At 44.0% G+C, this 24,836-nt stretch overlaps 1 protein-coding gene across 2 annotated transcripts in view; it reads right to left on the bottom strand.

The window, feature by feature from the left end:
• Adamtsl1 (ADAMTS like 1) overlaps positions 1–24,836 on the bottom strand; it is a 387,047-nt gene that overhangs the window by 91,295 nt on the left and 270,916 nt on the right. For both annotated transcript variants that reach the window (XM_005352697.2, XM_026782337.1), the window contains 3 exons: positions 16,422–16,601; positions 11,973–12,126; positions 10,035–11,163 (listed from right to left, as the gene is read on the bottom strand). In XM_005352697.2, coding sequence (XP_005352754.1) covers positions 10,035–11,163; positions 11,973–12,126; positions 16,422–16,601 — 1,463 coding nt within the window. The remainder of the gene's footprint in view (positions 1–10,034; positions 11,164–11,972; positions 12,127–16,421; positions 16,602–24,836) is intronic.

Below are 24,836 nucleotides of genomic sequence, written 5' to 3'. Positions count from 1 at the left end.
GGGGTTTGCTTTGCTCTAGGGAAAGAACTGGGGAGAAAAATTCCTGGTGTGGGGTGTGGGGAATGCTCTGTTTTAGGCATCAACTCTATTAAGGTAACTTAATTTGTTAGTAGTTGATTTCTGCCAGCTTGTATTTAAGTTTCAGGTTGACAGGTCTGTTTGGAAAGGGTAGGCACAGGAACACGGAAACCAGAAAGAGTCCCCTGGGGCTGAGTTGGAAGCTGAGAAACCAGAAGATGAGGGGACATGGAGTGGGTATGATTTAAGCCTACAAAGCAACAGAACTGTGGTCATGTCAGGTAAGGAGGACTCCACTCCCCATCACATCTCGTTTCTCTAAAACGTATTGCTTCAGTTCTTTGACTATGCCTTTGGTCAGAAAGTGTGGACTTGGCTTTCTGAGACATCCACACAACACTTCTTCCCTTCAGACAAGATGACCACTCTGACTCTTTGGCATTAGCTTAGGGGGGTGGGGAGAAGAGAAATCCTTCCGCATTCTGTCCACTCTCCCAAATTCTCCCCAGTGAGTTCAAGTTCTCTTCTGTTATGGTACTGTAGTTCACAGAAATTCTTCCTTCACATGGGAATTCTTTCACAACCATTCTACAAGGCTTCTTTCCATTGCTAGGGTTTCATTTCTTCAGCTAGACTATGAACTATGCGCTCAGGGGTGAGGACTGGTATCCACCAGCATGTTGCCATGTTGAATAAGTACATTCTTATTTAAGTGACCTTCAAAGCAAATGGGCTGAAGGTGATCAAAACCACAATGAACCACGGTGGGTAGTGGACTAGAAACAAATTCCGGAACTCTGTGCACTGGGTTCCAAGTCACCTCTATCTATCATGAATTAGTTCTGTGGCTTTGGACGAGTCATTTCTTTTAACTTCTCAATGACAGTCCCCTCGTCCATAAATGAGAATTTCAGCACCTACCTAGGGTGCTGATTCCATGTGTGTCCCTGCATTTGAAGCACATAGGAAAGGCTGGGAACACGCTATGTGACATCAGTGAAGTTACTCTTTTGTTACTGCTGCAGCCATCAGTGTAACTATTGGTCCTCCTTCATGCCCAGCGTCACACATGATGGATGCTGTGCAGCAATAGGTTAACAAAGTTTAGTGTCTTCTATAGACCAGGTTTGCCTGGAACTTGTAGTCCTCCTGCCTCTGCCTTCCAGTTGATGAATGACAGGTTTGTGCCATTCTGTCTAGCATGGGGAGCTGAGTGAGATGAGACACAAGGGACTTTAAAACAATAGCATAAACTCAGCACAGAGAGGAGGGGGCATGGGGCTGGCTGTGGGAGAGACCAGCGGTTCAGAAGCAAAGAGGACGAAGGCCATAGGGCACACTGGGTTGGGCTGGCAGCAATGGCCTCAGTACTATTCTTTACTTTGGAACTTCTAAATCAGAAGGACAAGTTATTCCATAACCAATACATGAACAATTTAAAGAAAAACAGCCAGAATTCTGCAATTTTAGAAAGGTATAAAACAACTGATCAAGAGAATGAGAACTGGCAAGCAGGGAATTTAGGGGAAAATAGGGCAAATTTAAGAGCATGCCTTAATAGAGAACTTAGAAATACTGTGTAGAATGAGGGATGGTTTTTTTCCTTATCTCGAGAGGAACATTTCTTTTCCAGCTTATAGATTATTGAGATTAACTTAAAGTGTACCACAAGGGGGAATGAGAACCAATGTTTATGACACAGGTGTCCATGCTTTGAATCATTTTATTCTTTCACCACGTTACTGGCTTTGTATTATTTCTGAGAGGAGGCAAAAGTAATTTGTTCAGCTATAGTATGCTAGGATCAGGAATGGGGAATGACTTTTGACCCCTTTTGAACCCGACCAAATCCTATCATCTACTGAGGCCAGGTAGGAAGACACAAGGACTAACCTCATTTCTGGTAGGGGGTAATTTGCACTAATGTTGGTAGTTATTTAGGAAGATGTATAATACAATGATTCAAGTCTGAATTTTACGAAGTTTGAAGCAGATGAAGAGATCTCTCTCTAAGACGACCTCCTCTGCGATTTCTTTTGGGAAACCCCAAATCACAGTAGCCCAGAGGCTTGCGGCAGAGACTGAGTTTGTGCAGAAATCTGGGGAACTGACTGAGGTTTGTGAAGTTTCCCACTTAGCTGAAGCAACTTCTTAAACCTCTGATGTGCTTCATGCAATCACCAACTAGAAGGCATTTACTGCTGAAGCCTCCCCGTTGTGCAGATGGAAGCCCAGAAAGTATTTTTGGAATGGGAACGGCCACCTGACAGCACATTCTTAACCTCGTCCTTATGCTTCCTGCCAAGATTCTGGCTTCTTTCTCTTTAGACATTCATAGGGGTTTGAATTTGCTAATGTGGATAGCTTTATCTGCTTGCTGGGTAATTTGTTTCAAACTATAAGCTCTCCATGAAATGGTCTGAATTTTCTGACTGGTGGGTCGGGGTTGTCTTTAAACTCTAGTCAGTATATTTTCTGTAAATAAAGTCTCGTCGCAACACTGTATACCAGTGTGAATACTGTCGACAGCGGAGGGTGGAACTGAGTAGCTCACACAGCTCATGCCCTAAATGTTTATTATTTGGCTCTTTGCAAGGAAAGCTGGCTGACTTTTCAACATGCATTTCCAATTTTGATGAGTCTCGGTGATTTCTTCATTTATCAAAACAATACCTGTGATTTACTAAGGATGGCCCCTCTAACAAGAATAAACTAAATACAAGTGGGACCTGAAGATACTCTCTTCCTAGCCTTTGAGGGAAGAACCAGAGCTGACTCTATGCTGCACTTCTTGCCAGTGTCCCCTGATGGGCTCTGCCTGCTCAATTTGTGAGCATCGTTCTGTAACCTCTACACGCTCCCTAGGGGCTTTTCTTTTGCTGAAGAGTCAGTATTTATTGGGATGGTTCCTACTTCTCTGGCTTGCTATTCTTACACTTCAACTGGGAAAAACATTTGTCATCTCCATTTCCTTTAGTTTCGTAAAGGAAATAAGCCAAATCAAACTGAAACCGGTTTATTTTCTCCCCTCTGTCTTAGCCGCCTCCAGTTTTTATATTATCTACAAACTTGGAAAGTACACTTCATGGACTTATGATTTTTACATATAGCATTATTCACAACTATAGTTCTGAGATTGACCCTGAAGGAATTTTTCATCTGATTCTCTCTTTCATTCTGAGAAGTTTCCATCTGTGGACTCTCTGTGTTTCCGAAGATAAAGCTTTCCAAAAAGTCCTTAATCCATCTCCTGTCCAGCAATTCTTTGGAATATTGTCCAATGTATTCTGGCCAGAGTACCACCGAGAGCTGACACATTGTTCTGTAAATGTAAAGAGATGGTGAAGTGCTCATCTCTAAATGGGCATCTATACCATACCCCTCACTCCAAAGCTCAGCCATCATCTCAACAGAGAGACTGGAAAGACAATGGTTATGAATACTGAAAAACGGCCATCCATCATGTATTGGGAACATCACAGACATTATGCTGGTTCTCTGTTGCTATGGTTTGGATAAGTGTCTTCCAAGGTCCATGTGCCAAAAGTTGGTCACTATCCTTGGGCATAATTGGGAAGTAGAGGACTCCTTAAGAGGCAGAACCTGGTGTGAGAAATTAGGTCACAGAGATGTGCACTTGAAGGGCTACTAGGACTCAAGTCCTTCCTTTGTTTCCTGTCTTCCATGAGGTGAATAACTCTTTCTGCCATGTGCTCCTACACAGGCCCAAAGCAACAGCGACAAGGGACAACTATGGGGATTTCTAAGACTATGAGCCAAAGCAAACCTTGCTGTGTTTAAGTTGTCCATCTCAGGTATTGGCCACACTGATTAAAGGCTAAGCTGTCTATATCCTTGATGCTCGGAAAGATAAAGCATCATAATAGTGTTTGCTTTTATTGATATCATTTTAATTTAACTAGCAAGAAAAACCAAGGTTTTAAAAGGTTAAGGCTGGTATAGTAAGTGACAAAACTGTAATTTGTGTCCAAGTTGCTCTGATTCCAGCCCGACTGTCATTACTACCTCCTGTAAACAGATTTGAAAGGAATGGGGACAGACTTGGAGATAAGAAGGCAGGCATTCCCCAGCACTCCCTTTCTCTAAATTACTGTACGGGTAGAAGATCACCTGTGTGCAGTCTCCCGTCCCTAAGGAAAAAATAAGACTTTCTTCTAAGTAGTGGGCTCCCTCATGTTTACCTGTAGTTCTCTTGGAAAATTCTACAACTCCAGGGACAGTCATGCTTACATATTTTAAGGCCTTTATTGGCCTTTATGGAACTACAAGCAGTGTGTGCTACTGGCTCACTTTGGGTAGAAAAATGTTAAACAGAGCAAAAATGTCCCTCAATCTATGGCTTGATCAGTAAAATTTAGGTATTTCTGAATGCAAAGAGCAAACTTTATCTGAATTTGGTTAGTCCCTTTCTAGTGCCAATTTAGAGAATGTGGCTACTCCTTTCTGTAAGGAAGTCAGTGTGGTCTTTACAAGTACTGCTTCTACAGCCACTTTCAGACTGTGGAATACTGAGCTGTTTACATAGATTATATACAATCTTGCTATCAGACTAGGATAAGGGCCATATGCTAGCTAGAGGTGTGGAGGGTGTGTATGATAGACCCTACCCAGCTACGAAGTGCAAGTGACCATGACCTGAATTTCAACTCAAAATGTTATGATTTAAGAGGGATGCTTGAAAAACAATAAATAATTTAGCTTCTTCTCACTGCTGATCTTGGTCTGTGAAGGCACACACACAGCTCTGCTCTGTAGGCATACAAAGGTAGCACTTGGATGTAACTATTGTAAAGCTGACTGAGTGCCAAGTGTGTGCCTAACTGTGCATGTTAGTAGCTGGCTTCATATCGGTGAAGGCAAAGCTACATACAGAAGAAGATACACCTAAGACAGATGGACACAAGTGAAATATAAAAGTCGTATAAATTGGAAGCTGGCTGGCTGGGATACTGAGTGATAATTTACATCAGGTTTAGTTAGCTCTGATGACTTCCTTAAAAACAGTAACAAGCCAATGCGTTTAACCAAACCGAAAAAAATTCTATAAAGAAAAATGTAAGTCAGAAAAAGACTCAGACTGCTTTGGCTTCAAAATCAATTTCTGCTCCATATTGTGGGCTTCTGAGCAAGCTTGTGGGGCGTCTCTCTACTGCAATTTCGACATGTGTGAAGTTAGCACAAATGAGTTCCTGGAACCCAAGGGAAGAGCTCTCAATATCAGCTGTTATGATCATGAGCATGATGACTCCTCCATGGGTCTGGAGGTGATGGGGGATAGGAGGTGGGAATGTGTCTGTGCCCCATTTTTATTTGATTATATGAATGCTTTCGTCATGTGCCCTGTGCCACAGAGTCTTGGGACTTTCTGAAATGTCTTGAGGAGAGAACAGGTGAGCACCATGGCACACTTCTGTTTAGGATAGTGGTTCTCAACCCATAGGGGCCACATATCAGATATCCTGCATATCAGATCTATGCATAATGATTCATAACAGCAGCAAAGTCACAGTTATGAAGTAGCAATGAAATAATTTTATGGTTGGAGTCACCACACCACGAGGAACTGTATTAAAGGGTCACAACATTAAAAAGGTTGAGGACTACTGGTTTAGGAGTAGGCGTCACTTTTCAACTCTGCCTATCCTGAACAAAAGCCAGACAGACCGTGGCCTCCTAGTGATTAGGAAGCTTCTGTCTACACAAAAGCATCCACTAGAGATTCCACTGCTCATTCATTTCACCTTCGTGTATACAATATGCTCTCAGAAATCTGGAGGAAATGAGACATGTTTTCAAACATCTACCTGTCAGAAGGTAAGTTAGAAAAGCTCTGGTGCACCATGATAGGGAGTTATGAAAGACTTCAGACTGGGGCACATGGGGGGGCCTTCATGGGGTCATCTGACCCAGACTTGGGTGCAAGGCTTCTTCTGAGGAAGAAGAGGAATTAGCCAGACACAGTGGAAGAAAGGTCCCAAGCAAACGCAAATTCATAAGCTGAAAGCAACTGGGTGTTGCTTGCAGGCACAGTTCAGTGCCATGAGTTGGGATCTAGTGAGAGATGAGGCCAGAGGGATGGGCAGATGTTAGAGATAGAAAGTGCCGTGTGTTGTGCAATGGTATTTGGAGCTTATCCTCGAGTGATGACAAGCCGCTCCTACTTCGTTACAACTCCCATGGCACTAAATAGTAAACGCGAATCTGTCAAATTGGGAATTAGATTGTGTCACTTATTTTCTTGCCTACTATTTCCCTAACTGTTCTCCTGATCCTTAGAAACTAAAGCTTCCCTGGGACTCTGCTTAGTCCTATAACCTCATTCCTCCCCACACTGCACCCAAATGAGTTTCTTCTGGTGTTCTGTAGCACAACAGGGTCATCTCCCACTTCGAGTTTTTGTATAACTTTCCCTTTGTCCAGAAGGCCTCTTTGTCTGGGCAGCATATTCTGAGCACTGGTCATCATTTGGATTTTGGCCTATAGACATCACCTTAGAGTGTATGTCCAGAGTGGTCACCAGGGACTTCTCTATCACATACTTAATTTTGTACCTAAATACATATTACCATCACTTCTTGTTTAATTTTCTGTATCTTGCTTCCCTTCTCTCTTCTCCCAGTCTCGTTCTCCCTATTATCTAGGGAGCACTAGAATTAGAGCAGCAGAGAAAGACTGTGCCATCAAAGAGAGACAATTAACAAGCAAATAATATGACAATCAAACAATCTGAAAATCCTGTAGGTCAAACGCCAGAATTAAAGGGCTCAAGAACAACTGGGAAGGAGGGGGTCCTGTGTTATATGGGTCAGAAAAATTCCCTCTGATAGTTGTTATTGTCCCTCTGCTATGAGTTATTGTACCCCTGACCTGTGTTATTATCCCCCTGATATATGTTATTGTTCCCCTGATGTGTATTATTGTCCCCCTGATATGTTATCGTCCCCCTGATGTGTGTTATTTTCCCTTTTATCTATACTATTGTTCCTCTGATCTCTGTTATTGTCCCTCTGAATCATGTTATTGTCCTTCTGACTTGTGTTATTGATCCTCTGATCTGTGTTATTGTCCCTCTGACCTGTGTTATTGTCCCCTGATCTGTGTTATTGTCCCTCTGATATGTGTTATTGGAATAGAACTCTAGATGCAAATCATCTGCAAGAACCTTGCACTCCTGTTTCATTCATCCCTGCATCTCCAGTGGGTTGATCTATAGGAGCAGTTGGATAAATGCTCTGTTCTCACGAATACTGCCTTCATCCCTTTGGCTTCCTAACTATACCAAGTTCCATCAATAGGAAATGAATCTGCTTTTCCATCATCCTCAATATCTAGCACAAGATCGGCTGTGGTAGGCCTGGTAGAATAAAGGAAGAAGAAAATAGGGGGTACAGTGAACCAGTCTGTCACAATATACTCAAGACACGCTGGAAACTACTGCCTGAGAAGCTGACTTGTGCTTCTAAGGATCATGTGGATTTATTTCCTAGAGTAAGGTTTACATGTAACATGGGTCAATAGTATCTGAATTTTTTATTCATTCTTTGGTAAAACTAATTTCTCTCATGTCGAGTTTTGGCTCTCTTTCTGCCTTGACCTATTCTTGATAGTCTAGGATATTTATTATACATTTTAATAAATTGAAAAGTCCTACAGACCAGCAGGCAGCTGGATCTTGCAGACTCCTAAGAAGGAGGATTTGGACGCTAAGCAAAAACAGACTGACGGAGCTAACTCTAACCCGGGACATTTCATCACGTCTCTGTCTGAAGGTGAATGAGCATTTCTGAACCATGACGATAAAGTGATGAAGACAAGCAGTGACACTCAGCATTGAAGGGGTCCCCAACAGCCCACAGCAAAGTGGCCCCCATGGCAATCTTGTGACTCACACATGCTCGGAGCAGATACATTTATTCTCCTTTCTCAACTAGAATTTGGAAAACCCAATAGAAAACCAAGTTGCAGCCATATTTGTTAGTGGCCAGCAAATTGCAAACATTGTAATGTCAAACATCAGAAACAGAGCCTCAGGTTTGGTTCTCGATTGCATGCAATTAATTTATATTGCAAAGCAGTTTCAAGGCTAGATCTAGGGAATAAAACCTTCATGGTAGCAAACACTGCATGAAGTATATATGTACACATACACACACACACGCAGGCAAACACTGGTACATCTAAAATATAAATTTAAAAATATCCTGTTTATCCACAGTCTCCAGTACATTCATTCCTCTTGATGCTACCATGCCTTTCAAACACTGTCCCGAGTGACTGACAGTCAAGTCCTGCTCTCTCTTGGCTTAGATTCGTCCAGCTTTAGTATCCCGAGTACCTAGTTACTTATTAGCCTCCTCTAATAAACCATCTCCATCTTAAGCCTACTGGAATTAGATGCTCAACCCTGGTAAGGTGAATTAAAAGGCCATGGTAGCATTTCCCAAGTGCTAGTTCAGGAATTACTGGTGTTTCGGAACACATTAAGCCTCCCCCCCCCCCGTTTGTGTGTGTGTGTGTGTGTGTGTGTGTGTGTGTGTGTGTATGATCAAAAGAGTATTCTGAAAGCATTGCACACGACACTGTCCTCTTGGAAAGTGAGAACACACATTGGGATGCTTAAATGAGTTAAGAAAAGTGAAAACCCCCAAATAATTTCCAGTCGGGGAATAGTTAAGTGCTTACAGGAGCAGTAATCAGCTGTTAAAAAGGCGCCGTGGCACGGATCTCTACGCACCGTTATAAACACATGCAGTCAAAACCCAGTCAGAGGCTCTGAGCATGACTAACGTCCATTAAAACCCAAGTCCTAAGTGTGTAGATGGCTTTATAGAACGCAATAAAATACACAAAATCTCTAAAAGGATGTATACCAAACTGTTACGAGTGGTCGTCTCTGGGGAGTGAGACTGGCGAGGAGGGAAAGCTGCGCTTTTTACTTTATAGATTTGACTATCATCTGAATTGCTTTATAGCCATTTTATTATTTTGATAATAAAAATATCAAGTGCTATATTAAAAATCAGACATAAAGTGCAGCAGTAAACACATCTGTTTAGCTTTAACGGAGCACTTTTCAAATTCATGTGACCACTGAACCCCGATTTGTGGAGCACTCAAAAATGACATGTGCAGGCAATACTGAAGTCACTATGCCCAAGGCTTTCCCCTGGCCTTGTCAACAATTGAACTTTGAGCTTCTGTGGTCATTTATACAGGAGTGAAAGAGGTTCCAGTGACCTTGGAGGTGGCCTGACAAATTGTCAGTACTCCATGCTACCCTAGAGCTGTTATAAAAGTGACTTGGAGAACGCTTTGAAAATGCAGCATTGTTCTTGCTACATAGGCACCGCTAAAAGCATGATTGTTGTTGCTTCTACTACCATTGTTGACTTTCGTTTTATGAATGGCTCTGGTCCCAGGAGCCCAATAATAATACATGCTGTCACCCCAACAATAACACACCCCAGACAGAGGCACCACGAGACCTTGGGATGCACAATCACAGGTATAACAGAGGATAAAACTTCCTAGAACAAATAGCCTGGTTCAGCCTGGCCAGAGGGGAGGATTGCCTAGGGAGCAGCTGGTGCTAGCTAGCTGCCCTCTCTCTAGCCCTGAGAAGCTAAACTAATGTAGAGACGGTCCTCATGTCCATCCAAGCTTTTCAATGGCTCAGCCCGTGAGGCAGAAACACAATAATGTTGTGGCTTGGAATGGTGTCCTTTCAAGACAATACCCAAGTTCGGGTAATTATATCCAATATTCAAAACATTTCCTAGGGCACCTTGTTCATATTTGGGCTCCTAAGGGGCCGGGAAAGCAGTGCCAATCAATTATAAAGATGGAGCTATAGTGTTCGGAGACGTTAAATGCTTTGTTTTTCTCTAATACTATCTACCAGAAACATGTCTGGAAGCTAGGGGGTGATTCCTGCACGCTGCCCGTTTTCTCTTTCCAACCCTTCCTCTTAGATCAGGATTCTCTATGAGGCTCACCTGTCACTGAACTGAACCGCTTCTCCGTTCCTGGTCCAGTGGATGGTAGGCCTTGGGTTGCCAACGGCTTCACAGTGCAGAAGCACACTCAGGGTCCCGCTGGCTAGAGCTACAGTCTGCCCCAGGTGGGTGACCACCTCGGAGGCCGAGAGCTGCTGTGCCGCTGAGATCTTTCTCAAGATGGTGGGCTTGCGGTGAGGCCTTCGGGAGCTGCTCCCGGCCTCTGCAGAGGAGCTCCGTAGGGAGCTGCTGAAGCTAGAGACGTGTTTATGAGGTGGGATGGCCACGGGAGGAAACCTCTGCTCAGAGGGCTTGTGAAGCATGTCTTGATTCTCCAGGTGGCTGCGGAAGATGTCCTGGGCCAGCTGGGCCACCAGGTGCTTGCTGTAGAGGTCTCGTAGCTCCTCGGGCTGCTGTGACAGGTTCCTGAGGATGTCGTCTAGGCGCTTCTGCTCAGCCACCATGGTGAAGGGGAGATGCAAGAGGGCTTGTTCAGTATTGGGATCCTCCTCAGAGGATGCGTTCCTTTCTGCGGAGTCCTGCACCTCCCAGGAGCCCAGGAGCTCTCCCGGCCAGCCACCCTGCTCCAGCAGCCTAGACACAATGTCGTCATAGCGGTTCCCAGGGTCTGCCGAGAGGCCGCGCTTCTCAGCCTTGCTGCCGTTGGAGAAGATGCCATTTTGGTGTTTGTGGGTTTGCAAGGCCTCCTTTGGATTGGCCTTCCTCACCTGCAGGGCCTCCTCCTCCTCCTCACTCCAAAGGCTCAGGGGCTTGGCCACGAGCTTGCTGTTTCCACCAATGAGCTTAATTACAAATTGCTCCCGGGCAGGCCCTGCGGAACAAGTGTAGATGCCTGCGTCTGAGGGCTTGAGGCGATGGATCTTCAGGTAGCCAAAAGGGGCCACAGTGACGTGAGCAGAGCTGATGCTGTGCTGACCGTCCTTCTCCCAGGTGATGAGGGGCTTGCGGAACCTGCGTGTGGGACACCGGAGCACCACGGTAGTCTTGGGGAGCAGGTAAGCAAATCCTCCCACCACAAAGTGCAGTTTCCTCTGCCTGCGGGTCTGGATGTATATATTTCGGGCAGCGGCAATGTGAGGGCTCTGCTTCGTGGAAGGCCTTCCAGGCCCTGGTTTGACAGGGATGCCAGACCGAAAAAAGAATGAACCAAGAACAGGGAAAAACCAGAGTGAGATCAGACCACGAGAGAGGGCAAGAGACAAAGGGGAAGAACCCTTCTGTTGATTTTGGCCAGGGCTGTCATTTACTACCTCCTGTTTACCAGAAAGGCGTTGACTACAGCTGTGGCTCATCAGGCTATCCCACCTTCAAAACCTGCTAAGGAGGTGTGGTGTGGGGCAGCCACAAGCACAGAAACTGGGGTGGGGGGGTGGTTCCTGGAGCCCAGGGAAAGACAGTTCTCATTAAAAGCATTTAAAGAAGAAATTCACACCATAAAGAGAGGCAGAGGACGAAAAGGAGCACGCTTCTCTGCTAAATGTCTACCTTCTGGGCCATGTGAAGGACCAGTGCCCTAATGTACACGAAGAGGGGACCCCAGAAGTGTTAAAACCCCAGGGATTAATATCACACAGAACAAGTGTGTTTAGAGCAGTTTAAAACCCCAGACTGCATAACATTAGACTTCATTAGGAACGAGCAGCCTTCAGTCTGCAGATCTCAGTATGCCAGCAAGAGGACCTTTGCTCTCCCCTTGCCAGCTGTTTTTCCAGGGGTGAGGAGAACCCAGGCTGGACACTTGAGTGATTCAGAGTCCCTTCCCATCTCCAGCTGGGTGCTCCAGCCACAGGGGTCCTTGGCTCTGCTGCCCCACAATGCCTCACTCCTCCGGGAATCAGGGAAGGTCCTTGCCTGGTGGCTGTGGCTGCGGTTATATGGGGTTCCACAGCCCCATGCCCAGAGCTCTGACATACTCACTTGCACAGGTTGCCAGCATGCAGGGTCTGATGGAGGAAGAGAAGGGCAGGGGAGGGCACAGGGTGGAATTGACAACCGTGGAGACCCCGGTTTTTAGCACCCTCCGGCAAATGGCGCTTCTAGTCTGGGTGCCCTCCCCACAGCTCACAGAGCACTGGAAGAGGAAAAAAGGATAAATGAATGCAAGTCCTATGAACTGGAGTCTAATGGTTGTTCTGTATGGTCCCTTAAATTCACTATGCTATGCCAGGAAAAGTCTCCGCCACTGAAAGAAATCTTCACAGCAATGTAGAATATCTGTCTTGCAGCCACACTTTGTCCCCCCCCCCCTCCGCCCACTACTCTGTGTACTAAGGGTTCCTATGAGCATTTTACCCATTCCTAGTTACATATTGTTTAGGCTTTAGGGTCACAGAAATACAGAGTCCCATGTTCTAATCGTAGCCCAGTATTTCAGTAGCTGGAAAGTTATTGCGGCTCTCTGCAGTGGTTCTGTTTTCCAAGTCTCTGAGTTAATGAGAGATTACAAGAAAAGACAATGCTAACCCAGTAAATGATGCCTCCCATTAGATAACTGTTTCTGCTTTGTGTTGGGTGAAGTGCCTTGTCCAGGAGCAGTCATTCAAATGAGGAGGCAAAAGTCAACTGCGTTTCTCAAAGGAGGTAAGACTTTAGGGAAATGCAAATGAAAAGGACAATGAGATATCATGTCACAAACACTGGAATGACTGTATCAGGAAGGAAAACAACAGTAAGTGTTGGCGAGGGTGTGGAAAAATGTGAGCCCTTCCCCCCATACATTGCTGGTGGGCGTGTAAAAGGAGATGATCCCTGGTATCCTCTCCCAGGCAAAAGAGTTTAGGAGTTTTGATTGAAAGAAAATGTACCAGGACCCAGTAATTTGTCTCGTACCTATCTATTTCAGAGAAACGAAAGCATACATCCACACAAATACTTGGGTGCAAACGTTTACAACTACACCGTTGTTATTTAACAGCATTTGACTATTTCTGATAACCAAGAAGTTTAGAAGAACTTACTGCCTGCTAATTGTTGAATGGATAAACAAAGTATAGGCTAGCTATACTAATGGAACATCATCCAATCATATAAAGAAACATGGTTCTTATAAGTGCTATAACATAGACAAACCTTAAGTGCAATACCCTAAATTGATTTTTATAAAAGTCCATTTATATGTCAATAAAGTTGTTTATAGAAGAAACAGCAGTTGAGGAATTTAGTAGAAGTGTAATAGTGGAAGGCAGGTTCTGAGACACTATAAAATTAATGCTAATAGTTACTAGAGGTTTCCTGATCTGTGCCTTGAAGATGGGGAGAGTTTGGGAGGAATAAGCACAGCAGGCTTAAGCATGGTAAGCAGAGATTCCTAGAACCAAGTAGAATTCGGTGCACAGGTCCAGTGCAGGCTTGGGGCAAAACCAAGCCAGTTTTACTGACAAGGGGCTGAAGTGAGTGCGGTCAGGAGCGTAAGAGGAACTTTGGGCCTGAATTTGGAGACTTTTCATTTTCAGACAGGTTTGGAATTGGTCCACAGAGCAAGGGGAAGCCATGGAGTGGGGAGTGATTTGATGAAAGAGGTGTTTGAGAAGGTGAATCTGGCAACACTGTGCAGAGCAGAGGGGAGGGGACGCGGGACCTAATGGAGGGGCCACCACAGCCTGGCTTGAGAGGATGACGGCATGAACCTGGGTCATGGCAGCATGACACTGGAAAAAGGACAGTAAAAACAACAAAAAACTGTTTCATACTTTGAAGTTTTATATGGGAGTATGTTGAAATGACACTGGTCTGCGAGACAGATTGTGACGTGTGTCACCCCAAAAGAAATTCAAGATGTCGAGGGCCAGTGCAGGTCGAGATCAGACCCCTGCTTGTGTTGTCTGATGACTATGGAATCCAGATCCTATCTGACATCTGTTCAACTGTAAATGACAGTACCAGATCCAAGGGTCAGGTGGGAGAGGACAAAGAGCCCAAATGGCTTTAAAACATGTCCTTTTTTTTTTTTAAGTGGAAAAACAGACCACTAGCCAGACTTCAGGAGCTGTGACTTTAGGAGTCTAGCACCACCCCTAGCAGCAATTTCCACATCCCTGAAGAAGGGAAGCTAAGCTGGAGTTGAGTCTCCCATGCCATACCTGGTAGCCATGGTGGGGAGGTGATTCAGGGGCAGCTGCTCAGGTGATGGGGACACCTACCACGGGAGATCTGACACCCCGCCTTACTTCAGCCACACAGCTCTCATTTTGTTTCATATCTGTCACTGCACATATAGAAGCCAGAAGGTGACGTATAGTGGCCCTACTTTGTCACTCTCCACGTAATCCCCCCGAAACAAGGCTGGGAGCCAGGAAGCCCCCAGCCTCCCCTCAGTGTCTGCAATTTCCACCCATCTATCCGGATGGTTCAGAACTTTTGAAGAGAGCTAACACCTCCTGGTTTCCTAGACATGACCTTTCCGTCCCAGGGAGTCCAGCAAAGTTGAGAGAGACCTAGACTACGGCCATTGGCCCAACCCCTCTAGGTGATTGAGTGTTTACCTAATTTCTTCTTTCTCCTGAAAACAAGCCAGGAAGGTAGGGCTGAATTTAACTAGGCACAAGATCTTTGTTTAATCAAGATTCTGTCACTATGATGGACACTGTCACCTCCATTTCACAGACAATCAAACTAAGGATTAGAGAGATTAAGCCATGAGTCATATGTTTTGCAGTTGGTATGAAACTGAGGGTTTGGAGCCAGGTTTCCTTGTCGTGGTATCTAAACTCTACCTCACAATCTTGTTCTAAAGGTCTGCTGTGTTCACTGCGATCCAGTTCAGTGGGCTCCTTCCTTCGGTACTTAAACCCCAAGGGCCCTTCTCTTAAATCTGCAGGCAGAATAGCACTTTCTTCTGAATGTTTTGTGTCCTATATCCTCCAAAGGCCACAAACATCAGGAGGATAGAGAGGTGGCAGTTCTTATACATTCGCAGTTCTTCCTCCACAGCCCATCCTGAGCCCATCTCTCGGTAGATGCTTTACCAGGAGGGCTTCTTTACCACAGTCACTTGGCACATACACCAGGACTCTTTTCTGTGTAAGTTTTCTTATCATGGTATTTTTTTTCATGTATAACGCCACTCAAATCAACAGATTTCTGGAAAAAGCCACCAATCAACAGTCTGTGTATGCATGTCTAAATATACACACATTCTTTCCCACCCTTCCATTCTTGTATCCTGCTGAAATACAAATTGCTTCTAAAATACAAAAGCAACCATTCTCCTTTCTGTTCTGAAACATCTGGGATGAGACACAGCCAGAGGAAACTGTACTGGTAAATTATCATGATAATGATAATTGAGATTCCTTTATAACATCAATGTCCTTAGCAGGCACTGTCAGAGGAGTCTACATAGGTTGAAAATGTATGAAGCATGAATCCCATGCTGAGACCTCAGGAGTCTTAATTTCCATAGCTTGCCTTTTCCTTCTGAAGGGAGCATCTCAGAGACACATTTCAGCCATCAGCAGCTCCAAACTATGAGTTGCATATTAAGCACTAAAAGGCCCATGGGTCAGGAAAGCCAATCTGAATGCTCTATTCAAGAAAAGGAAAGGCCTTGAATGTGGTTTGGATGTAGCATTCTTTCTGCTAGAGGCTGAATTTGCTTGTACAGCAATGATTTTAAGACTTCCCCGTGGAGGACACACAGGCTTTTGGAGCTGGGTTGTTAAAGGCAATGGCAGAGAAATTCTAGGGACTGAAAGCGGTTGAGCTGAACCTTCGAAGCCAGCTGTAAACGAATTCATGCCAGGATCAGAAGAGGAATGACTTAGAGAAGCAGGTTAGTTGGAAGTGTAAGTTCAGGATCCCTAACTCCACATACCATCTGGAGCTGTGAATGCTGAGCCATCATTTTCCCAAGTGCAAGGCAACAGGGGAAATCAAGTTCTCTTGCTGGGAAGTTGTTCAAGTTTTAGAGTCAGGAAACGAACAGTAAAGAGGCAGGATTTCCTTGGCCTTCTTTTCCTAATAAATCACATCCTTTATTGTCCAGTAACTTGGAAGAGAAGAACTAGGGAGGCCTTGCCCTTCCTGAGCAGAGACTGGAAACATCTGGGAGAAGGACAAGGGAGTGGGAGTGTCGGGAGGATGGGGCTTGGTGGAGAAAGAGGTGAAGAACCCTGTGTCCTGGGTTTGTTCTAGGGGGATCCCGTTTCTAATTGCAGGTTTCTGATTTTCAATTGTTAGGTGAGGGCTGGCTGCATAGCCCAGGTCCCTGTAACAAACTAGGTCCCCATAGCCTAGTCATTCTGCATTCTATGGTAGAAATGCTGCACTGTTAGGAGAGTTTTTGGTCTCTTTGCTGTGCATGTGTTTGGGTGATTTCTCCCCCTCCCATGGTGACTTGCACTCTCTTCTCCCGAGGAGCAGACCTACCTCAGACCAGTCAGAGAGAAGCCACTCACTGGGGCAGTCATCTTTCTTGCAGGCTTGCTGGGAGGTTGGTTTGGAGGCTGAACAAAAGGTCTCCGGAAGCTCCAGGAAGCTACCATCAGCCATCCGCTGTTTGCAGAGAACATCCCGTTTCTGAACTCCTCCTCCACAGGTCCTGGAACACTGGGGAAGCAAAGAAGGTCAACCCAGGTCACCATTCTGACCACCACCTTATTCTTGGATGAGTAAAGAATAAGGGTTTTGTGTTTTGTTTTTTCTTTTTTTAAGACAAACCAGGAGTCAGGCCAAAGGGTTTTGTTTCTTGTCTTTGCAGTGAATTTTGTAGCAAAGTTTTTGTAACTCTCCACTCATAATCTCAGGTATTTAACTTGAGCATCCAGGAACTCAGGAGCCCTGGAATCTTAGAAATTTGCCCCTGAACTGTGAGTTGTAGTCACTCAAGAGAACTGGTTTAAGAGGTTAGTATCATAAAGCACTCAACATGTTTATGAGCCAATGAAAATAATCTGCACAACTTCCAGGATGAGCAAGAGCAACCTCCTGCCATCAGAACCAAGCCCCAAAAATTAATTTGTAGAAAGGACTGTCCTTTCATCCTGTGTGGGAACACCCACATAACCATACTGAGCACATGCGATTCAGGGACCGGCTTTCTGAAGAACTCCTCTAAACCAGCAATTTCTAAGGGAGCCGGGAGCCAGAGGCACTGAAATTTGGTATGCAAGAAAAATAGCCTCATGTCAGTGGTTTTCAGAGGGACTGCAGTAAAACATTTTGTTTACATGGAATTTAATAGTTATAATCTGGCTGCTTGAGGCAGGAACGAGGCCTCCTGGGGCAGAGATGGTTGGCTTTTTCCAAGTATTTATCCCTTCCCTTTTAAGGGCCCTCAGCTTTTATCAATGGTACGTGGTTTTTCTGTATAGGCTATATTTGGCAACTTCTTTGAAGACAGACACAGCCACTGGACTAAATGATGACCAATGGGACATAAACAGACGGATGTGTGCAATTTGAAAGGCTGCATCTAAAGAGAGATTAGCATCCCTTCCTCATTCCTTGCTGGCAGAAATGGGCATGCTGTATAAAAACTGTGGCTTCCATGTGATATGTAAAAAATACAGAATAGGCTTTATTCTCTACTGAGGAGCCCTGCTTGCCTCTCCTTATCTGAAGTGGCTTTTTAAAGCCATTGCCATGTTTACTCCAGCCAAATATAACCTTACCCGATATCTCCCAAACCATGATTTAACAAGTTGGTGCAGTTCATCTCAAACGTTTTGGGGGAACTTCTCTTTTCTTAGAAACAGTCTCTAGTTCCCTTGCTGCCCTTGGGTTTGTTGAGACATTAAGTCTAGGCTCCAAAGCTGTGAGCTTGCATTGAAGCAATGGTTCCACTCTCCTTGGCATTAGTCTTGTTAGGTAGCCAGTAAGATATTTGGGCTGAAACATGTCCCCAGTCCCACGCCAATTAACTGCTCATACAATCAAGGGCAAAAACTGTAGGATTCTAGTCACCAGTCAGAGGAATGGGACCGAGTCCTGCCAGGAAAGAGGGACGATCTGAAACTGGTTCCCAGGGCCCCAAGCCTTGTAAGATTATTATCTAGTAAGAGGTAAGAACTTATGCTGGAGAGGATGTGGGGTAAAGGGAGCACTCTTCCATTGATGGTGGGAGTGCAAACTGGTGTAGCCACTTTGGATATCAGGATGGCTGTTTCTTAGAAAATTAGGAAACAACCTACCTCAAGTCCCAACAATGCTCAATCATACCTAAAGAACATGTGCTCAACTATGTTCATAGCAGCATTATTTGTTATAGCCAGAATCTGGAAACAACCTAAATGCCCCTCAACTAAAGAATGGATAAGGAAATGTGGTACATTTACACAATGGAGTACTACACAGCAGAAAAAAATAATGACATCTTGAAATTTGCAGGCAAATGGATGGATCTAGAAAACACCATATTGAGTGAGGTAACCCAGACTCAGAAAGACAAATATTATAAGTACTCACTCATAAGTGGCTTTTAGACATAAAACAAAGAAAAACCAGCCTACAATTCACAATCCCAGAGAATCTAGACAACAAAGAGGACCCTAAGAGGGACATATGTGGATCTAATGTACTTGGGAAGTAGAAAAAGACAAGATCTCTTGAGTAAATTGGGAACATGGGGATTATGAAAGAAGGTAAAAGGGGAGAGGGGGAGGAAGTGGGGGAGCAGAGAAAAATATGTAGCTCAATAAAAACAATTTAAAAAAAGAACAAGTTCAGACTGTTGCCTTCTCTTCTAAGAATTAAGTCAAGGGCTGGAGAGACGGCTCAGGAGTTAAGAACACAGGCTGCTCTTCCAGAAGACCTGGGATTTGATTCCCAGTAACTACATGGCAGCTCACAACCATTTATAACTCCAGTCCCAGGGGATCTGACATCTTCTTTTGGCCTCCTTGGGCATTCCACGCAAGTGGTGCACAGACAAACATGCAGGCAACACACCCATATGCACACATACAATAAGTGCCTTTACTGGCTAAGTCATATTGCTGGGCTCCAGCCTAAAAATGTAGGTTGATACAATGAGCCGTGGCCATCATCCACTCTGGGACTGTGAGAGTGTTTTTCTCTGCAGGGGTCCCTTTGGCCATTGTGCCACTTTACCCCAGACTACTTTATATTGCTCTATAAGAAGTATTACCTATTTTATCGTAATCTACTCTCTTTACACTTCTCTCAATGAAAATCACAAGGACTGAGAAATGGAGGGGCGTGCAGAGCAAGATCTCTGCAAATATCTCAACCTAAGCTTTTGAACAGGGCTAATGCCCAAGCCAAGCCCAAGTTTAGACTATGAGAAACTCTGGGATGTATATACTAGTTCCTAGTACCACCACCGCCACCTCCTCCTCCTCCTCCTTCTTCTTCCTTCTCTTCCTCTTCCTTCTCTTTCTCTTCCTCCTCCTCTTCCTCCTCTTCCTCCTTTCTCTACACGGCTTCATAGGTCATTCTCTGCTAGATAACCCTATTGTGTGGCAGAGCCAAAGCTGGGACCCGGGGAGGCCTCTGTTGGCCCATGTATGGTGTTTTCATACTGTGATTGGTTTGAGGTCACAAAGCCTTGTGTGCTATTATAAGGGCTATGACATTGCCTAGAAGACTTTAAACATAGAGCCTTTCAAATGGCCCAGAACAATAGTGAAAAACTTTTTATTTTATGTTGAAAAATTCAAAATCAACATAATTCTGTTGAGTCCCATAGTAAATGTGTGTGTGTTTGCGTATTTTTCCAAAATTATGGTTGGAATAAATGCCCTTTGGTAAACATCCCCTTATGTCAATCTTCATTTCATATGATAGATAAAGGAAAGAAGGCCCAGAGAGATGAAGCTGCACAACTGAGACCACACAGATGCTGGAACTGGTTCATTTCCTGTCAGTGCAATGTTCAACAAGTCATCCTGAGTAGCAGACACAGTTGCAGAACAGAGCCTAGGCTCAGCCTATCTGCCTGTGTTGGCAGCAGGCTTCTGATGCCTTCACTGAAGGGGTGCTTTGCAATGCAATTCTTAGCTTCCACCCTGTGACTTCCTTGATTGGCGGGAGTTAGCTCAGATCCATGTTTGGAGACCAGCACCCTAAAATATTTGAATTATATTTTGATGACCCTAGAAACTTGTTCTGCCTAAGTTTTTTTTAATTTAAATTTCTGAGTAGTCAGTCTATATCTGAACACACATCTGTCCTAGACAGTGAACCGCCAGACCATATGTGGTGGTCTTCAGAACACTTGCTAATTGTCATGGAGCCAAACATTTCCTTCCAAAAGCTCTTCTGGAGTCTTTTAGCTTTGATTAAGACAACAATATGTGGTCTCTAACTTTTGGCTTTTCTTTCTAGTGCCTTGCATCAGCTAGACAAGTACTGTCTGCACTACTGACCTAGCCCTTTGCCTTCTTTAGGACTCTAGGTGATTTTGTGGAATTTTAATGATAAAGGGAAACATTTTAGTTCTTCTTAGAACTAAATTCAATAAACCAGTAGAGCGATGGTTCTCAACCTTTGGTTCATGCCCCGGGGTGGGGGTGGGGAGGCAAACTATCCTTTTACAATGGTTTCCTAAGAACACTGGGAACAAAACCATCATTACAATTTATAACAAGAGTAAAATTACAGTTATGGAGTAGCAGCAAGAATAATTTTATGGTTGGGAGTCAGCACAACACAAGGAACTGTGCTCAAGGGTTGTAGCATTAGGAAGGTGGTGAACACTGATCTAGAGGGTTTTACTCTCACACAAAGCATGCCTCCACTGTGCCTAGTAGAGCCCTCTGCAAATGCAAGGGCTCACACACTAGACTATGCTTCTGGTACATTCCTTAGGACTCTACCATGTGCTAGGGCACTTGTTGAAATAGACAGTTTATCCTTCTCTGGGTACACACACTTCTTCCTGCCCAGGCCTTTGGTCCTGTTGTTCACTGTGCTTTACAGCTCCTTGCTCATTCATGAACTTCTGTTCTAGAGATCCCAGCTCACAGGCCATTCCTTCGCTAAGCCTCCTCTATCCCCTGTGCATACTGGCCAGTGGCTCCCTTCCACCACAGCCTGACTTAGGATGGGTACCTTATCTCCTTCATAGAGGCTCATAGTTCATGTGTCTGCTATTTCCTCTGCCCCCTGAACACATCCAGGATTAGGAATCTTCTGAGTAAGGAGAATTATCCATCTGTATACTCCCCAGTGCAGAGTGTAGTCTGGCAAAGAACGTGCACTTCATAAATGTTTCCTGAATTGATGATTGGATGAATAAAACAGCTCTAGATGCAGATGTTTCAAAGATGCAAAGCAAACATCCAGCTGTGACAGATTCTTCTTTTATTAGACTGTTTGATCATTACAGGAAGCTGTGTCCCTAGTCAGCAATGGGATTTGGCTCTGGTGGGCATTATGACTTTCCAAGCATGGGAGCATGGGAAAGGACCAGTTCCTATCTATCCTTTCTCATCCATCTATCTATCTATCTACCTATCTATCTATCTATCTATCTATCTATCTATCTATCTATCTATCTATCTATCTATCTATCATCTATTTTTCATATTCAGGTTCCACTTCTAAAGCTTGCATCATCTTTGCTTAATAACTTTCTTCAGTATGTTTACATGGATGAAAAAGTGTCTTTATCAATTTCTAAAAACCATGGAAGATGAAAATTTACAAGAGGATGAAGATTTACAAGAGGAAAGGCTTCAAAGTCTTTGATTACTTTGTAGCCATGTTGGATGACTTGGTGAAGCTTCAGCTCCTTAAGTGAGAGGCAGCATTCAAACGGGAATGTTTATAGAGGAGAGAGAGCAAGGGAAATTCAATAAAATTCAATGAAAAATATTTGTCTTCATGAATCATCATTTAAATCAGATTCTGGTATGAAGAGGTAAATCTCTGGTAAAGGGCACTTTAAAATACATACAATAAAAACAAATAATAAAGATACCATTTATGCTGCATATATTAACTGCCATACATGATTTATGGCAAGGTTGTGGCTTCATTATTTTTATGTGAAATTTAAGAAATATACAATAAAGAGACCACTTAAAAGCTATATTTCTATGCATAAATATGCTCATGTGACCTGTACTTTCAAAGATTTACCCATGATTAGCAGGTCAATAAATTCTGCCTGCATTAATATTTTTTAAAAAATGTTTCATTTGGTAGTTTAATTTTGAGTTGAGTTCATTTCCTTGGTACTTCAAACCATATTACTGCCCACAATGCAAAATGACATTTATTTTCTGTTTCTAAGATCAACCTTCCAGGCTGACCATGGTATGAACTGCTTATTATGCTTATAATTCATCTCACCCATGTCTTTACTCATTCTGTTACCAAGCACTTGGGTACCTATAGTGATATTTTATTTATGTTTTATAAATAAATCTTGCCTGAAGAACAGAAGGTAAAAATAAGTCATTAGAGGTCAGGCAGGGGTGGCACACACCTTTAATCCTAGGATTTGGTAGACAGAGGCAGAAGGATCTCTGTGAGTTCAAGGCTCCCTGGGCTACACAAGATCAATGCAGAAACAGATCCAAGTGGGTAGTGGCTCACACCTTTAATCCCAGGACTAGAGAGGAATATAAGGATGAGACAGGAACCTGCTTCTCCTTCAATCTGAGGATTTCTTAGAGATAAGAGCTCTCTAGTGACTTGACTGCTTGCTTGTTTGATCTTCAGGTTGAACCCCAGTATCTGCCTCTAGGTTTTGATTATTTGTGCTACAGGTACCCACTGGACATGATGGTAGGTGCTGGGGATTTTAGATAAATGTAAGTGGTTCTTATGTTACTGGGATCTATCATCCAGTGAAGGAGAAAACTTTACTGAAAACACGATCAGTTTTACAAGGAGAGACCACATGAAAGTGTGTGATTTTATGGAGATGCTGATGGCAGTGCCGAGGAAAAGGCAACGTTGGGGAAAAAAATCTAACCATGTGGACAGACACCCAAGTTATGCAGTACCATAGTTCTGAGTAGGCCTGAGGATGAGGCCTGGGGATCATGAGACTGCATTGTCAGGTAAGGGGCAGATAGAGAAAGGTCTTTGAATATAATCTGAAAACCATGGGGTACCAGTAGGGGTTTTAAAGAGGGGGATAACAGGATGAAGTTTGTAGGGAATGACTTTGGCAGCATAGGCCAAACGGTTTCAAAGAACACTGCCCAATAAGATATTAATTGATATTTTCTGTGTAGCAATTTCCTCTGAGATAAAACTGTCCAACTGGGGGGCCGCTTGTTAAGACCCAAATTAAAAGAGAGGTAAAACGATTGGATGTTCTAAGGCGCAGGTGTGAGGATGGGGGTGGGATGGGGTGCTTGCGATAAACCATACTGCAGGAAAGCTCTTCAGTTCAGGAAATGAACAACTCAAAAGCTCCAGGAAGTCCTGAAACTGACCAGGTAAATTATGCTCCCCTTCCCGCTGCACATTCATAGCCATAAAGATTGCTGAGTGATTTTCTCAGACAAGCTGAACTTTCTGGAAGTAGAGACCAGTCCAGCAGCCTGGAAGAAGGTCAGTCCAACTGAACTATCTGGAGGGGACACCCGCCAACCTGTTGAGCTGCCTGCAGGCTGTGCAGTGGGCTCCAGCTTTGTGACTTTGGTGAGTTGTCACCTGTGCTGGGGTGCACTTTGTGATGATACAGTTATCTCTGAGTCACTTCTGTTTCTATAAGTGACCTTTCACCCACATTCCTAACAGTAACCCCAATGAAACTCATTGTTTCAACCAATCAGACTCTAGCAGTATTAGTACTTTGGTCTATTGCTATTGGCCTACCGGGGATAAATGGATTTTTGTTGTTCATACCTATCCAGGAAATGTCTGTCACATAGCATTCTGTCTGTCCCATTCCATGGAGAAAAAGATGATCAAATTGCCTAAATAGCACTGCTTGCCAAACTCTTACTTGATGGCTTTCAGCACGTGACGTTTTAAATGTCCAATAGGAGGTTTGTATTAAGGAGTCACTGATAGCGGACTGGGCAGTACTGATGTGAGCTATGCAGGACAAGTGTGGAATTGCGTAGTTGCTGGGGTGAGGATTTGATGAGGGTTCTGGGAGAAAGCTGAGGAAGGGAGAGAGCGAAGACAGTTGCAAGAAGTGAATTACACCGACCACAAGAGTTTACTGAGTGTGATAGATCCATGGGGCTGAGAAGGGCATCAGCTCCCAGACAGGGAAGGGCCAATTAGAGGTGACGGCATGTGGCAGTGATCGACAGAGAATGGCCAAGTTCGCTGGGAAGGGCGGCCAGGAATACATAGGGCTCACTGTAGATCTTTGGGAGCTGAGGCAGCTCAGCAATGTACGAGGAGACTGGGAAGTCCTTAAACAGTAGAGGTCAAAACTGAGCCTCACTAAAGTTAGGATGCAGAGAGAGAAAGGAAATCCAGCACTCAGATCTCACTGAGGAACTTGAAATGAGGGTACCATTTTGTATATCAGCTTTGCTTTGTTCGCATACTATGAGCTAAGCCTTCCTAACTGTAGAAGCACAGGGCTCCTCAGTGAGACTTCTGGCTTAAATACACTGTTACGATGTGACACCCAATAGGATCCAGAGTGATTAAGCCAAAGAGCTTTCTTCTAGTAAATAAAAACAAAACCGTTCCACATGTGAAATCTGACTTTTGATCTCCGTGCTGTTACATTTATTGCTGCTTCTAAAGATAGTAGTAAATATTCTCTTCAAAGCCCTACTGAAAACAATTAACATTCTAACAGTTTTTGGGAATAAATTCTTCAATAAATATGACTCTTAACTTACATAGGTTTATATTTGAATCACAGAGATATAACATAACTGATGATTGCTGTGA

Source organism: Microtus ochrogaster, chromosome 10 (assembly GCF_000317375.1).
Source record: "Microtus ochrogaster isolate Prairie Vole_2 chromosome 10, MicOch1.0, whole genome shotgun sequence".
NCBI classification, from domain to species: Eukaryota; Metazoa; Chordata; class Mammalia; order Rodentia; family Cricetidae; genus Microtus; species Microtus ochrogaster.
This window is presented reverse-complemented; position numbering and strand designations above follow the sequence as displayed.